Raw genomic sequence first — 15,435 nt, forward strand, 5'->3', positions numbered from 1 at the left:
TGTATACTAACGAGGTCAGAAAGGAACTGTTATGAGTGCTTTTTGGCGTTTCTATCATGAGCAACAATATTATTGTGTTTGCAAAAGAAGCATCCAGAGCAAGAGCAAGAGCCATGATTGGACTTCAACAATCTTTTTGTCCTTTCACTTGGATAGTGCTAGATGATCAATTTCACGTTTATAAAGTTATAAAATGCTCCCATTTGCTGGCTTGCACTTGTTATGAAAAGTTTTTATCCTTGTTTTACTTCAAAGAAAAGAAATAAGAATTTAACCCTTTATTATTACTTAACAAATCATTTTGACAGAAAGTGCAAATAAAATATATACATGAAATTGAGTAGCAACTAGCAAGTATCCAAAGTTTTGTCATGAACAAAGCTTTGGTAAGGATCTAGCATTGCCAAGGATAGATAATCTTGATCTCATTATGTTTGCCATCTCTGTCTGCATTGCACCACAAACCTTCTCCAACCCCATCATCTTCCAATGCATTCCTTGCAAATCTGCTCTAAGCTTCTTGGTCTCAGAATCCTCCTTACCTAAATTTTCCTTAGTGTTGCTACAAAATAAAGAGTCACAAAAAGTTAAGAGATGGTGGGTGTCTGAAAGTGAACATTTGATCATGGATTGTTGTGTAGTAAGAGCCTTTTGCACAGTTTGTGAAGGAAATTTTGAGTTCCGAGATAGATCTTTCAAAGCTTCTTCTGAGAGCTTCTCATGGTTCAGTGCACAACAGACACTCCTCTTTTCTTCTTCACATAATCCAGCATGAACCTGTGGAAACCTGAAGTCAGTACAAGGATTGAAATTTTGTAAACACATGGAGTATACCACATTTTGTGAGAGTTAAAATTTGAATAGAGGAACAAAATGATACTTGAACACTATTTCCATAATAAGCACCAAACAAGCTCAGCTTTTATTGAATGTAATGTGCTAATTCCATCTATCAGTGTATGAAACATTGCAATATGGTACATACCTCTAGAAACAAATCCATGGCTTGGTAAACACGATCATAAGATGCTCTAGCATAATCTGGCAGCAGCAATACCAATGCAGTAAACTTGGAAGGTTTCAGATGGGAATCCGGAGCCACTTCCACAAGGTATGAATCCAACAAGTTGGTAACCTTTTTTAATCGACTTGTAAATGACAAACTACCGCCTTCAAGGAGAAATGCTTGAACAAGCCTTAAAACCAAATTAACATCATAGAAATAAGCTCGTCTATGTGGAGACGGGGCAAGCAGATAATCAATTGTTGCTTGATCCAACTGTGAACCCATCAGGCTCTCTAAATTATTTCTGTAAAATTTACTTATTCTCAAGCCTAAAGCCACTCGGTAAATTTCAAATAAGCCCTTGCAAGAAAGAGAACTCCTATCAAGCAAAGAAAGCAGATTAATTACAACCTCTGTGATTTTGCACTTCTCAGCTGTTGCTGCACCAATGCATCTTGATTTGTGATAATAGAAGAGAAACTTATAGATTGTAGCATGGTTGACTTTCAGGGAGACCATTGTCTTGATTAACTTGTCTATCAAATCAACATTCAACAACAAAAGATCTTCAAACCACCAGGTTAGTTGAGAAGAGCTGCTTTTCAGGCTGTTGATGCTCGTATCACAGGAAAATTGGAAACTAGAACTATCTGAAGAACATGTATATGGGCTTGCAATACTAGGCAAAGCAATCCGTCCTATTAGACAATCCAAGATATACTGAAGCATAACTGAAGATTTTGTGGCAGGAAGTAAATCTTGGCACTGTTTCAAAGCTTCTAATAGCTCAGACCAAGTCCAAAAGTTGATCCCTTTAAGAGATTTCTCAGTTTGGTCTATTAAACTATGTCTACTAGAACCATTACCATCCATCTCCAAAAAATGAGCAGCAGAGTTTAGGAGAAATATGTTCGAGGGCGTTATCATAGTTCTGCCATTGTCGTAGCAAAACATTGCCATGAGCTCAAAACCCTTTGCACCACCTGGAAATTCATTGAATATCACTTTCAAGTTCCTCACTGTGCCCTTCAAATCACCAAATAATTTGCTAAATAGACTTGAGAAGGACATGAGAATTCTCTGCAAGTATGTATGACACAACAGAGTCATATGGCTAGCAAAAAGTTCAGAAAATTAACTACTCTCACACTTAAGGGGAAAAAGAAAAGAAAAGAATGTTCTTGTTTTGTTTTCTACAAGAAGGAAAAGAAGGAAATCGTTCAAGAAATGGGAGCAAAAGACAAAAGATTTCATTTTAACATTCTTTGATTAATGAACCAATAAAGAAAACTTGTTCACAAGACTCAACACTTTGACATCTTAGAGCTTGAAAGGCTACTGACTCATGAAGCTTTTAATTCCACTAGGAAAAATTAGCAATAGTTTCTGAGATATGAATGACAAACAAAGCAGGAAGGTCTAAAAAATTTTCTAATGCTTTGAGAGATTAAGGTAAAAAAGAAGTCAACTTTTAACAGATATGAATGCCAAACAAAGTGAAGTGTTTACCTTATGGACCATAAAAACTTCTTCCCCATTGACATCCACCTCAAGATCACAGCACCCTTCCATTGTTCACATAAACAAATCTGAAAGCTCACCTAAAACAAACGTTATGCAACTTGAAAAGGTTTGGAAAAGATGTACTTTTCAGACTGATCCAGAAGGATAAAAAGGGATATAAAGAGTTGTGAACCAAGAAGGGAAAGAGAAATAGTGGAACTATTTGTCATTGAACTTTATGTTGCTCAGTCAATGACAAGTATAGAAACCATGTTTGTTCCTACTAGTAAAGAGACAATGGAGGGAATAAGAAGCAACTAAGGCATTTTAAAATGATATAAATAATATATAGACTAACAAAGATTCTAGGAGAGAACCAACTCTTTCTTGGAAGCAGGTAATAAAACATTATGACCAAGTAGTTAATGTCGATATATACATTACACTTCTAGGACCACATCATTTGCCATAACTAGATGACATATGCAACTGTAATTGGTGAACCATTACTTTCACATAAATCTACCATTTTTTCTTGATATACTCATAGTTGGACATGTTAAGATTGTGGCAACAATTGTGGCACAAAAGTTGCGTTGATAAACTCTCTTTTTCTAGTACTCATGTACCTCACAGCAGGCATTGTGACTTCACTTAGGAGATCAAATAGTTGCTATTGCAAAACTCTTGCTGCAAGATATTATGGGAATGGATTAGAGGATATGTGGATGTGGGAAAGCCAAGAAACCAATATTTACAAGCTCAGAACCCAAAACTCTGACCAACTTTTACGGTTCAACATAAATATTTTATTCCACGTGAGAATTCTTGCTTGACCCAGCTAGCCCTTTCCTTTTCCGTTACTTATGCCGCCAATTTCCTAGTGGCTTGACTCTCTAGTGAAAAGTGAAAACTACCGCTTAGTGGATACTGGATCCCACCACTGAGAGTCAGAATTAAAGAACGCATTCTAATAAGGGAATAAATGTGGTTTAAGAAAAATTAAGATTTTGACACAATACAGTGTTTTAACAGCAGTTGAATCGGGTTCAATCTACAACGGGAGTTGCTGTAAGTCAATGAAAACCTACGGTAAAAATGAACTCTTGAAATCATTTCCCCATATTTGCCTCTTATACCATACAGTGGAACCCTTCGGGCCAGTTTACTATAATCTTAAAACAGGTTATAATATTTAACCCATAAATAAAAATCAAATTCAAGCAACTTTAACCACTCTCTTTGACCTTTATTTTTTTGGGGGGTAAGTAGGCTCTCATTGAACTGCCCAAAAGGAAAAAAAAGAAAAGAAAAGAAAAGAAACGAAACAAGCCCATTCTCATTGTAAACTACCAAATAACACCACCCAAACCATGAATGCAAATTGTAAACTGATGCTAAAATGGCCTCAAATCTCAAGTTAAAAAGACAACAGAACACTTTCTCCTCTAAAAAGATGAGGAAAAGTACAGAGTTGTCCAAGTAGAAAAGGCACAGCAATAAATTAAAAATAATGTGTAGTTGTAAAAGCAGATGGCACCAGTCAGCTAGATTATTGAAGTTGATTTTGTATGACAAATCATTTTTCTGAAGAAAACCAAGAATCAGGTGCGGGTATCATCACTAACAAGCTGCTAAGTATTTTTTGCAGCTTGCACATACCCAATGTTACATCACCACACATTCTTCTTATCACAATGGATGCCCAATTGCCCACCAAACCACTCATAAATCTAGTAACCATTTATCTGAGGCCTTGGGGTTGGACCAGTCAGCCTTGAAAAAGGTATTTGGGTCCGGCCAGGGAGGGCCTTTTGACCAGAAAACTGATCTGCTATCTTTGGATCAGAGACTGATTTAGAGAATGCTTGGGCAAGCTCGACAGCTGAAGCTGCTTTCCCATAGCGCAGACCACCAGCATCAGGGGAGGCTGGTTTTGGCTGCTCTACAGGCTTGCGCCAAGTCTCGGGTGAAGGTGGCCTCTCCACTTGCTGCTGCGGTTGCTGAGGCTGCTGCTGCTGTCTTTCAGTCTCTCTGTTGTTATTCCTCCTGCCCTCATTACGCCAGTTCCTCCTCTGCATATCAACTCTCTCAGAGTCTTGCCTGTGATCTTTCCTCTCATATCTCTTTCCAGTCATTTGATCAAGATGAGAATTCTCAGTTTTTTCACTGTGGCGAGCAGGAATTGCATGCCCATGAACTCTTTCAGTCCTAGGAACATTTTGTTCAACCCTTCACAAAACAATAAGTCATCAGTTAGAATTAGTTTGAAATTCAAATGGTAAGAGACAATAGAGTTGTAATAAATCAAAAAGAAAAGGATTAGAAAGTCACTACCTATCAGATTGTTGAACCAAGTCCTGGTTGTTGATTCCAACATCATCAACCCCTCGCTCCTTCAGAACCTGAGAAGTGGATTAGCTATGCTGTCAAGGTAGGAACATGAAGCCACTGATGACTGAATAACAGAAAAGAAAGAGATCAACACAGGACGGTACCCTTCCAGAGACTAGGAAATAGTGGAAAATGTGGGGGAAGGGGAAGGAGGAACAAGAGAAACAATATTTTCAAACTAGTAACTAGTATTAATCCTCCCCCCAAAAGCCCCAACACACACAGAGAGAGAAACCATATGTGATAACCTATAATTGTCAACAGCAGCATGAAGATGCAACAAAGAAAATTTGTATATGACATTGCAAATTAACGAATTAAATATGAAAAACTCACCAGTTCTCGTGGGCGAGCACCACCAAACAACATATTCCTGCATCATTCACATAATTTGTCTCAGTACCATAGAAAAGGCCCAGTATCCAATAAAATGGAACCACAGAAAAGCAATTACATGCCAATTGTTTGAGTAGGGAGAATAGTACATTAAATTACTTTTCCTAGGGAGATATAGCACCAAAATTGAAAGCAGAAAGTTAAACCAACTTCTAACATATTCAAAATTTAGTGCAACCCTTATTCCATGAATATTTGATTTTGCAAACTACCATAACAGCAAGAGATGAAAAGCTTCTTATCTGAAAGTCAGGAACTCAAAAATAAATGGGAAAAGAATAAGTGGACATGATAATGTGGTTTCACCATTCACTGGATCCCAAAACTAATTTCTTTTAATCAGTCAAAGATACCAAGGCCCGCTCAGTCTGGTATTATATTAAAAGTGCTTTTTATCTATTCTTTACTATTTATGAAAAAGTATATAGCAGTATGGCATAACAACAAAAAACAAGCACAATCCACTCTAAGTTTATCTTTTATATCTACACACACACAATCAAGAAGGAAAAGATATACTCTCCATTAATCATATCATAAAAACTTTACCTATACCCGATTTTATTTTTAAAATAAAAATAAGAACTACCACTAACCCATGTGCCTTCCTAAGCAGTTATATGACCATCTAGGCATCAAGGCTACCAAAAAAATAAAAAGGCTGATAAAAGTAAGACTGAAATCAGTTTCTAACCAAACATAAAAACCAGCTAGGTCGCATCTTTCTTATGGACACTTCTAGAACGTTGAAAATTTAAGATAACTCTTAGGAACGGGAGTAGCAGACCCCCCCCCCCCCCCCCCCCCCAAAAAAAAAAAAAAAGACATTTATTTCCCCAAACACCTCATATGCTAACAACAGAAAGTGTGTCTAGAAACTTTCTATGGTTCTTCCAACAAAAATCTGTCTAGAAATTCAAGCAATGCCCCGAGCTCATGTGGCTAATGAGGAAGATAGAATAATTTGGGATGCTTCTTCCAATGGAGAGTTCAACCTCAATAGTGCATATACCCTTGCCAATGGGGAAGCTCCTCAATCTTTTAATGGTAAGTGGATTTGGAAGTTAAAGGTACTGCCAAGAATTCAATTCTTTATTTGGATGTTCTCCATAACAGCAGTGCAACTCGGGAAAGGTTAGTCTCTAGAGGTTTGCAAATGTCCTTGCTTTACCCTCTCTGTAATTCCTATCCAGAGACCATCATCCATCTGTTGAGGGACTGTCACGTAACTGCAAACTGCTGGCAGAACCTTGGTATAGGGGTCTGTACTCCTGAGTTTTACTCCTTGAGCCTTCCAATTTGGCTGGAAAATAATTGTAAATCTATTAAAACCTCCAACCATCTTCAAATTCCTTGGAGCACATTATTTGCATTTGGGATATGGACTATTTGGAACCACCGTAACAGTGTGGTTTTAAAAACAAACCAATCAGCCACTCCATCCACAAGGAGATTATTCACAGAGCAGCAGAGTATTCATTCATTGCTCAAAAATTTTCTAATTGCAAGCCTCGGATTGAAAGAAGCATTCGATGGGAGAGGCCTAATAGAGGCTGGCATAAGTTAAACACAGATGGATCTTCCCTAGGCAATCCTGGTTTGGCTAGTGGAAGGGGTATTCTGCGAAATGAGGTGGGTGGTTGGATAAGAGCGTTCATTAGGAAGATTGGTATAACCACCAGCTTGTAGCTGAGCTCTGGGCGCTTAGGGATGGTCTTAGCATGTGTGTGGATATGCAGATTCCAGCTCTTGAAGTTGAATTAGACACTAAAGTGGTTGCTGACTTGATGAACAATACCACAAGTTTGAATGCTGAGTTTGCGGCCATTGTGGCTGACTACAGGCAGCTCTTATCTCAAATTCCCCAATTTAAAGTCTCCCATTGTTACCGAGAAGCAAATTGTTATGCCAATGCCCTCACAAGACTAGGCTGCACTACATCTCTGAATGTTATGTTCTTCAATTCCTCTCCCCCCCCCCCCCCCCCGCGAGTATTTTGAAAGTTTTTCTTTCTGATTTGTATGGTCTGACTCAGATCAGATTCTGCCCTGTAATTGACACTCCTATTTCTATTTAATTGAATATGTTCCCAGGTTACCCAAAAAAAAAAAAAAGTGTCAATTTTGCTGTTTTGTCATTGACAGATTCAACGTATTCCAAGAACTTTTATTGAGTCACCAATACTGCAACCAAATTTGAGGCTAAAGAACTTGATTTTACAAATAATCCCAAATTACCCAGTTCAACACTTTGACATGCCTATTTCATAAATGTCTATTAAATGCCTATAAAAACAATTCAAGCACCCAAGGCATCTCTCTCCACCCCCGATAAAAAAATCTCTTTAGATAGATTTTTTTTATATTTGGTAGGACAGGGAGAGTACTATCAGTAAATATCTCCATAAGCTACATTTAAGCCATGATAACTATTACTACCATATATAACCTAGGTCACCCAAGATAACATTCTCAAAACCAGATCAGAACTTGTTACAAACCCAAGGGTAGAACTCACCCTTGAAAACCAACTTGCAAGGGGAGGGTGCCCAAGAGCTTATAAACACATGGTTAAGCTTAAACTTAGCCAATGTGGGACACTAGGATCATAACATACCACCACGCTCCACAGCAGACATCCACGACGGCTCACTCTAGCGACACTGACCCATTGGTAGCCCTTTCTCTTTTTGGTGGCTCCACTCAACTATCAGTAATTTTAATCCAGCCTCTAGGTCGCCCCTTTTGGGATCTGGGCATAAAACCGCAACTCATTTGATCCCATACTAAATGAGCTACACCCGATTCGGCCATAAAACCGCAACTCATTTGATCCCATTTTCAATGAGCTACACTCGATTAATTAGGGTGGTGGTTGGCTCTGATATCAAAAGTTACAAACCCAAGGGTAGAACTCACCCTTGAAAACCGGCTTGCAAGGGGAGAGTGCCCGAGGGCTTATAAACACATGGTTAAGCTTACACTCTGCCAATGTGGGACACTAGGATCATAACAGAACTCTTATGATGAATTGATTTTGAAGAATACAAGACCTTCCTCAGACTTTAGAAAACCCATAGTTGCACTGATCATAACATCCCAACCAGATATTGAGCCATGACTACCATAAATAACCTAGGTCACCCAAGATAACGTTCTCAAACCAGAACAGAACTCTTATGATGAATTGATTTTGAAGAATACAAGACCTCCCTCAGACTTTACAAAACCCATCTTTGCACTGATCATAAATCCCAAACAAATAGTTGAACATGTGCATTCAATACTGAACCAAACCCAGAAGAATGAAATCGATAAGATGTTCACATTCTAGTGTACCTATTCCGTGCCCAACACAAAGACATTTTATTGCAACCTTGTCTATGTTCTGATTGTTACACTACTCCTGAGGTTCAGTCACCCTGACAAGTGAGGCCCAAAAGTGCCAATAAATAACTAAAATGATGTTGCCACTCACATTCTAGTGTACCTATTCCATGCCCAACACAAAGACATTTTATTACAACCTTGTCTATTTGTGATTGAACACTACTCCTGAGGTTCAGTCACCCTAACAAGTGAGGCTCAAAAGTCCCAATAAATTGACAAAAATGATGTTACCCTCAACCTTTGTGGCCAAAAAAAATCTCTCCCCTACCAAATGGGGACAATTTGAGGTTGAACCAATGTAATGGATTGGGAGAGGGCAACCGTGAATGGCCACTACACAAGCCCAATACTTCAATTTGAACAAGACCACCTTCTTCTTCATCTCTCTTCTTCTTCTTTTTTTTTTTTTTTTTTTTTTTTTTTTTTTTTCAGGATAAAACAACCAAAATAATACACATGGAAGTCCAAGAAAGAGAAACCAAGTTCAATTTTTTAATTAGCATGCCACTCCTAGCAATCGATTGCCTCATATTACTTTATTAACATCACTAATGATGCCATATTTAAAATATAAATTGATAATGGCATCTTAGAATATAAAACAAATCTGTGCTTATGACATTCAAAGACACAATATGATAATGTATGGGACTGACTTTGAATGGAAAAGCAAGGTCTCACCTCAAGATTCAATGATTTTTTGTGTTTTGGCCAGAAGACTCATTACAAATTTGCAGCGTTATTGTTAGGATTATGTACACAGACTTTTGAAACAAATACAAACAAGATGTCAATAAAAAAAACTTAAAAGATAGAAATCTAACATTATGTCCAATAAGAAAATAAGTCACAATCATGTCTAAGGCATCAATTTTGGTGTTTCCTTTTTGTGATTCAGAGTATGTTTTTTATACTTACATCAGTCAACCCTGTGGATTACTTTATGCTCTAAAGATTGTGCCAATGGCCCTTGTGTCCATTAGTATAAAATAGTGGGCAAGTATGGGGTTAAAACCCCACCCCACCTGCCCCCCTCTCCCTCAAGTCTTTACCTAGCTAAAACCTTTATGCTCAAATGATTGCTAATGTCAGGCCACAGATCTCTTGTTCCCTCATAAAATAGTATTCTTGCATTTGTCATCTTAATCACAAAAATATAAATTTTTGATATGTAGTCCATATGATATTTTTTAAAAAGGGAGAATCAATAAGAAACCCAAAATCAGTTACTGACCTCTCTCTTTCAGCATTTCCTTCCAAATGCTCAGGAGGCTGTGACCGAGGCTTTAAATTCAATTTGGGACGCTCCACAGCTTGCTTCACACTCTCAGTGCTAGCTATGCTAGGTTTTGCAGGACTCGTATTTCCATACACTTCATTAACAGTTTCAGCATGAGCAGTGTCACTCACCCGCTGATAGCCCTGTATGGTACATGAAATAACAGGAATTAAGTTCAAGGAATGTAAAGTGAGCTATACATTCTTTATCTTATATTTTAACAGACACTCAATCGAGTAACCTTGCCAATACCTGTGTGTGATCGACAACAGGAACAGGTTGTTCTGAACTTTCCAATGGCTTAGTTCTTGGAAGCAACTTCAACTTAGGCCGCTCGGATGGCTCCAAAGGCACTGGCGAATGCAATTCAGACCCACCAATTTTTCCATCATTACGAGCCAGCTGAGTCCTATCCATATGAATCACTGGGTTCCTTTCTTTTAATTCCGAGTACACAGGAGCCCCAGCTCTTTCATAATCCGGCAACTCCTTCCTGCCAACCCGAACCCCATCCTCAATATTGATACCCCTTTCAGCTTGTCTCGCCAACGTAGTATCATGATATTCTCTCCCACTCGCAACATCCACACTATCATAGCCGCCGGCGCCAAAGTTCTTAGACTGAAAGCCACTCTCCCTTTCGGGCGACCTAGCTGCCTCAACATCACCCTGATAAGGGGCGTAGCTTCGATTGCCATCTACCCGAAGACACCTTATCAAGTGCACTAGCATGAGCAAACTTGGAAACAGCATTTTGTCCGGCCAATGCAGCTTGCTGCACCGGCTCATTAACCCCCATTGCCTCTTTCCTGGCTGCCCACACATTCGTATGACCCCCACTATTCCCACCTAAATTCTGCGAACTAACCCCAACAACACTACCCGCCTCATTAACCTTCCCGGCATACGAATTCACATTCCCACTTCCACTTCCACTTCCACCTCCACCCAATCCTTGCCTACTCGGCCCATATTCGGGCTTCAGCTCAACACGGGCAGACGGGACCCGAATATTATCATCACTAATCGTCCGCCGCGGGGCAGACACCCCATCAAGCGGCTTCCGCTCATCCTCATCGAAATTCCGGCCAATGTGAGCAGCGTGAGTGAGAAACGGAGTCTTGTCATCAAAATGCCTCGTCGCGGGAGACGAGTGCGGCCGCGACCGGTGATCGGGTCGCCCCATCGGGTTCCCCCATGGGTTCGGGCGGTCGTAACCCGGACGATCCGACGGCCTCGCAATTCTAAAACAATAATAAATAAATAAATAAAAAGCAACAAATTAATACATTTCGGAAAAGTAACTAGGGTTTGTGAATATACAGATCTAGTGGGATTGAATGGCAGATCTAAATAGAGATAAAGGGTAAAAAGGTACTTACACACCGGGAGCAGAGGGAAGAGGGAGATCAGTTGGAATAGAGCCACCGTGAAAGTCCTTGAGAGTCATCGTGTTTCCACTCCCTTTCTTCTTCGACATTTTCCTCTCTCTCTTTCTCTTTCTTTTTCTTTCTGTGTTTATATATATATATATATATATAGTTGTTTTTTTTTATTATTGGATATTTTATTGGGAGGGAGGAAATGGAATTGGAGCGATTTGTTTTTGCCTCTGCACCCAGCGCTCTCTATCTGGCGCCTCAGAAGCCTCGCGGACAGCAAATTCCCAATTCAATTCTCCGCTTCTCTTCTTCAATAAACACTAGAGAGAGGAGAGGGCTTTCTCGCTTGTACCCGGTTACGCCTCTACAGTTTGTTTACTTCTCAATCAGATCCCGCCCCGTCACCCACTTTTTCTTTTTTCCTTTATAACGTGACACTCTTTTTTTTTTTCTTTTTTTTTTCTTCTAAAGAAAAGGATAAGTTTAACAATAATTCTCGGGAGTCGGATCACAATCTTTGGCTCCCGTAGTATTTGTTTACCATTTTTAGGAGTGTACAGCTACCTAAATTTGGGTCGGTTTCTAAGTATTAGTAGATTGGATTAGGTTGTCAAATTTTATTTTACAATGAGTAAGTCAGTAAATTTATAAATCCGATCCGTACCCAACTCACTTATATTTAAAATATATATATTATATGATTTTATTATTTATTCTTTTTTGTTTGATGTACTATCAACAAATTTATAATTTATAATCTTATAAATATGCTTTTATGTGTTGATTTGATGCACTAATAAAATAGTTTGTGTTGATTTTTGTATTGGTAATCTTATAAATTTGTTGTTTTTATGCTCATCTCTTTTTCTTTTTATAAATGTCCTTCTCATGGGTTGAACTCAATTCATCCCTATTATGTGTTGAGTTGGATTGTGTTTTTTTCAATCTAACCATGGTGGGTTGAATTGAAACACTCCTCCAACCTAACTTATGTATGCCACTAAGGCACTAACTATATTTAACCCTTATAAATCAATGTGTCATCTATTATAAAGAAATAATTCAAGTATTTGTTTCTATCCAAATAATATATATATATATATATATCAACTATCATATACAATTGATTAAATAGAAGTTGTGAGTAGATGTGAAAGTCATGCACAAGTAAAAGGTTTTTATTTATTTATTTGTTTATTTAAAAAGAACAAGTAAAAGTTCTTGATCCTATGATGAGCAATTTTTTTTTTTTTTTGGGTTGCGAAATTTCGCTTTTCATGTGACAGACTGGATTACTTTATTGGAAAAATCAAACCACATCAGCAAAATGAGTCCAAATTCTCTATACCACTTTTTGTGTATCACTCTATATTACACCAATTACTACTTGCCATGTATTCATTTTACTTTCCTTATATAATAACTAAAGTTTAAAATGGAAAACAATCATACACATGGTAAATAGTGATTGGTGGAACATAGAGTGATACACAAAAAGTGGTATAGAGGATTTGGATTCCAGCAAAATAGCCTACACAAGGAAAATACATGAAACAAGCATGGGTCAAGTGTTTTCAAACTGAAAATGAAGCCTAGAGGATTTATTTTTTAAGCCCAAAAGTCTTCTAATCTATAAATGGGTTGGGTATGAGACACAGCACCACACAAACATTACTATTTGAGATGGGTATGAAAGCCCGCCAAAGGCCCAAAGTTTGTTTCTTCACTTGTTAGGCCTAAGAGCCTAGATTTCTTCACCCCTGCATATTAGACTTGAAGCCCATGACACTCTTCATCGAAGCCCAAGTCCCCTATCAATGCATAGTGGGTCATGAGATGCAAAACTTAACTTAAAAGAAAAAGGCTAAGCGAGGGATAGGCAATTGGACTAATTCACACACACACACACACACACACACACACACACACATATATAACTATCTAAAGGGGTATACAACCAGAACCTCAAATTTATAGATGACTTCATACACTAGTAATGGATGGTCCCCCGCTATTTCAAATTTTATTAGGTCTCACATTGTCTTTCTGAGCCTTATAGCATGTTGGCTGATAATGTGTATGTTTTGTTGGTTGCAATTCAGGTCCTATTTTTGTTGTTGCTCAGTAGAAAAAGCTCAGTAAAAAAAAAAAAAAAAAACTGTCAGCAATGCCTAATTAGCCCATTCTAATTCCTGAGAACTCATGCTGGATGATTCAGGTAAAGGAACTAAGGAAGTCCTTTGAGAAAATGAAGTTCCATGATTGTTCAAAGATAGTAATAGTTGATGTATAAATCCCATCATGGCCTGCTAATTATATTGTTTCCAATACTATTTGTATGATCTATGGACATTCATTATGGTTCTGTAGAAGAAAATTTTTTAATTTAAAATCTTGTATTAGAAAAATAGTTAGTGACCTAGATGATATAATTATCATCTACATGTCAAAGAACCAAGCAATAAAACGGCATAGCAAAACCATGTGTATTCGTGTATAATTGGTTCTCATCCATAACATCAAAACGACATAGTAATAGTTTTGTTATTAATCAAACTTAGGCAGGCTATGACTTTTTCTTTTTTTCTTTTCAATTGGCAACTTAGCCATGGAGCTGGAAGAGTCGTGGAGGAGATAGAGAGAGAAACGTGCTAAGAGACAGAGAGAAAGAGAGAGAGAGCCGTGCAATGGAGAGAGAAAAAAAGGTATGGAATAAATAAGTATAAAATATATTAAATAAGGGATAATAAATGAGATCAATTAGAATATTAGCATTAATGAGAGTTTTTTTTTTTTTTTTTACCATTGGATTTAAATCTAATGGTTTAAAAAATGTGTAATTCTACCAAGTGTAACTTGAACCCATCTCTCTCTCTCTCTCTCTCTCTCTCTCTCTCTCTCTCTCTCTCTCTCTCTATATAGGGTTTCCTGGCTGGGGAACGACCTTGCTGTCTACCTTGTCTTCAAGTCTATCAAGCTGTTTTCCTATAACACCTAAACACTGGTTGGTGTAGTTGTTTTGCTCTATGACCTTCTTAACTACCGTTTCTTCAGGAGTGGTAGGGGTTTTGAAGGGAGAGGCAACTAGATCTGTTCCACGGTGTTTGAAGACTACGGCTTCCTGTGGTGGATGATGAGATCTAACAACTTCTGGAGGGTTGGGTTTACCACTAGCGTCCTTGCTAGGGGGTTTTGTCCAATTGGTTTTTGTGAGAACACAAGTCTTCTTGTGCCACTCAAAGTGTTTTTCAAAGTATTCAAAGAAAGGGACATTACTGGATATCTCTTTCATGAAGGTCTGCCAATTTGCAAGAACTTCTTTCTTTTGTTCAAGGGTATGGTTGGCTCTATAGGCTTCTCTTTTGAGTCTGTTTTTCTCTGACTCAAACTCATCACCTAGGGCATCCATATCAGGAGTGAACTCTTTCCTGATAGTCATGAGCTCATAATCAATTCCAGGTTCTTGCTGGAAAGGATCTTGGGGTTCCTGTTGGTAGGGATTTACCATATCGCTACCTGTTGGTGAAGGGGTTTTCTGGTCTTTCTTTTCTTCCTCATCAACAACTGATTCTTGTCTGGCTGTGTAACAGGGTGTGCTAACCTGGGATTTGGTCTGGACACCTTGGAGCTCTAGACCTAAGTCTTTCTAGACTTGGGAAAGGGTGCTAGAGGTCTGGATGTGCTGGCATGAGATGCAGGTCTATTTTTAAGAGAAATAGGATACTGCGGGAGGCTTTGGTGTAGATCATCCAAAGATCTAAACCTGGGATCCTCATAACAAGATGGGGTGTAGGATGGTGAACCTACTGGTGGTCTTAACCTAGAATGGTCAAAGCTAATTCTAACCGAACCATCGGCTAGTTGCTGGACAAAGTCTAGATCAGGGTTCCTAGCAGTGTTCTGGATCTGATGATGGAAATTCTCATTTTCGATCATCCAATCATCTGGGAAAGTAACCTGAGACCATTTGGTCTTGGGAACCTGAATGTTAGCTTGGGTGTCTGTGGTCTGGATCAGGGTAGTTTCACCTTTGGGGCTTTTGTCAAGTGCTTGAACATTGAAGTTCGTCTTCATGCACTTGTAATA

General features: G+C 38.5%; 2 protein-coding genes across 2 annotated transcripts; both read right to left on the reverse strand.

The window, feature by feature from the left end:
* Nucleotides 1–259: 259 nt before the first annotated feature.
* Nucleotides 260–3,789, reverse strand: LOC111989195 (BTB/POZ domain-containing protein At3g22104). The gene is made up of 3 exons (XM_024020990.2): nt 2,516–3,789; nt 986–2,086; nt 260–777 (listed from the first exon to the last, which is right to left on the reverse strand). Exons 1-3 carry the CDS (start codon nt 2,576–2,578, stop codon nt 370–372), a joined length of 1,572 nt encoding a protein of 523 aa, XP_023876758.2. The 5' UTR covers nt 2,579–3,789; the 3' UTR covers nt 260–369.
* Nucleotides 3,790–4,027: 238 nt separating this feature from the next.
* Nucleotides 4,028–11,769, reverse strand: LOC111989059 (uncharacterized). Its single transcript, XM_024020865.2, is given in 7 exon segments — nt 4,028–4,741; nt 4,847–4,914; nt 5,240–5,276; nt 9,923–10,110; nt 10,220–10,654; nt 10,656–11,211; nt 11,350–11,769. Coding segments are annotated over 7 exon segments (1,881 nt in total). The 5' UTR covers nt 11,448–11,769; the 3' UTR covers nt 4,028–4,242.
* Nucleotides 11,770–15,435: the final 3,666 nt, after the last annotated feature.

Source organism: Quercus suber, unplaced genomic scaffold (assembly GCF_002906115.3).
Source record: "Quercus suber isolate HL8 unplaced genomic scaffold, Cork oak 2.0 scaffold_209, whole genome shotgun sequence".
NCBI classification, from domain to species: Eukaryota; Viridiplantae; Streptophyta; class Magnoliopsida; order Fagales; family Fagaceae; genus Quercus; species Quercus suber.

Coding starts and splice junctions, on each gene's coding strand:
- LOC111989195 (XM_024020990.2), bottom strand. CDS start 2,578: ATGGAAGGGTGCTGTGATCTTGAGGTGGATGTCAATGGGGAAGAAGTT. Junction 2,087..2,515: donor AAGTTTTTATGGTCCATAAG/GTAAACACTTCA, acceptor ACATACTTGCAG/AGAATTCTCATGTCCTTCTC. Junction 778..985: donor CCATGGATTTGTTTCTAGAG/GTATGTACCATA, acceptor AGGTTTCCACAG/GTTCATGCTGGATTATGTGA.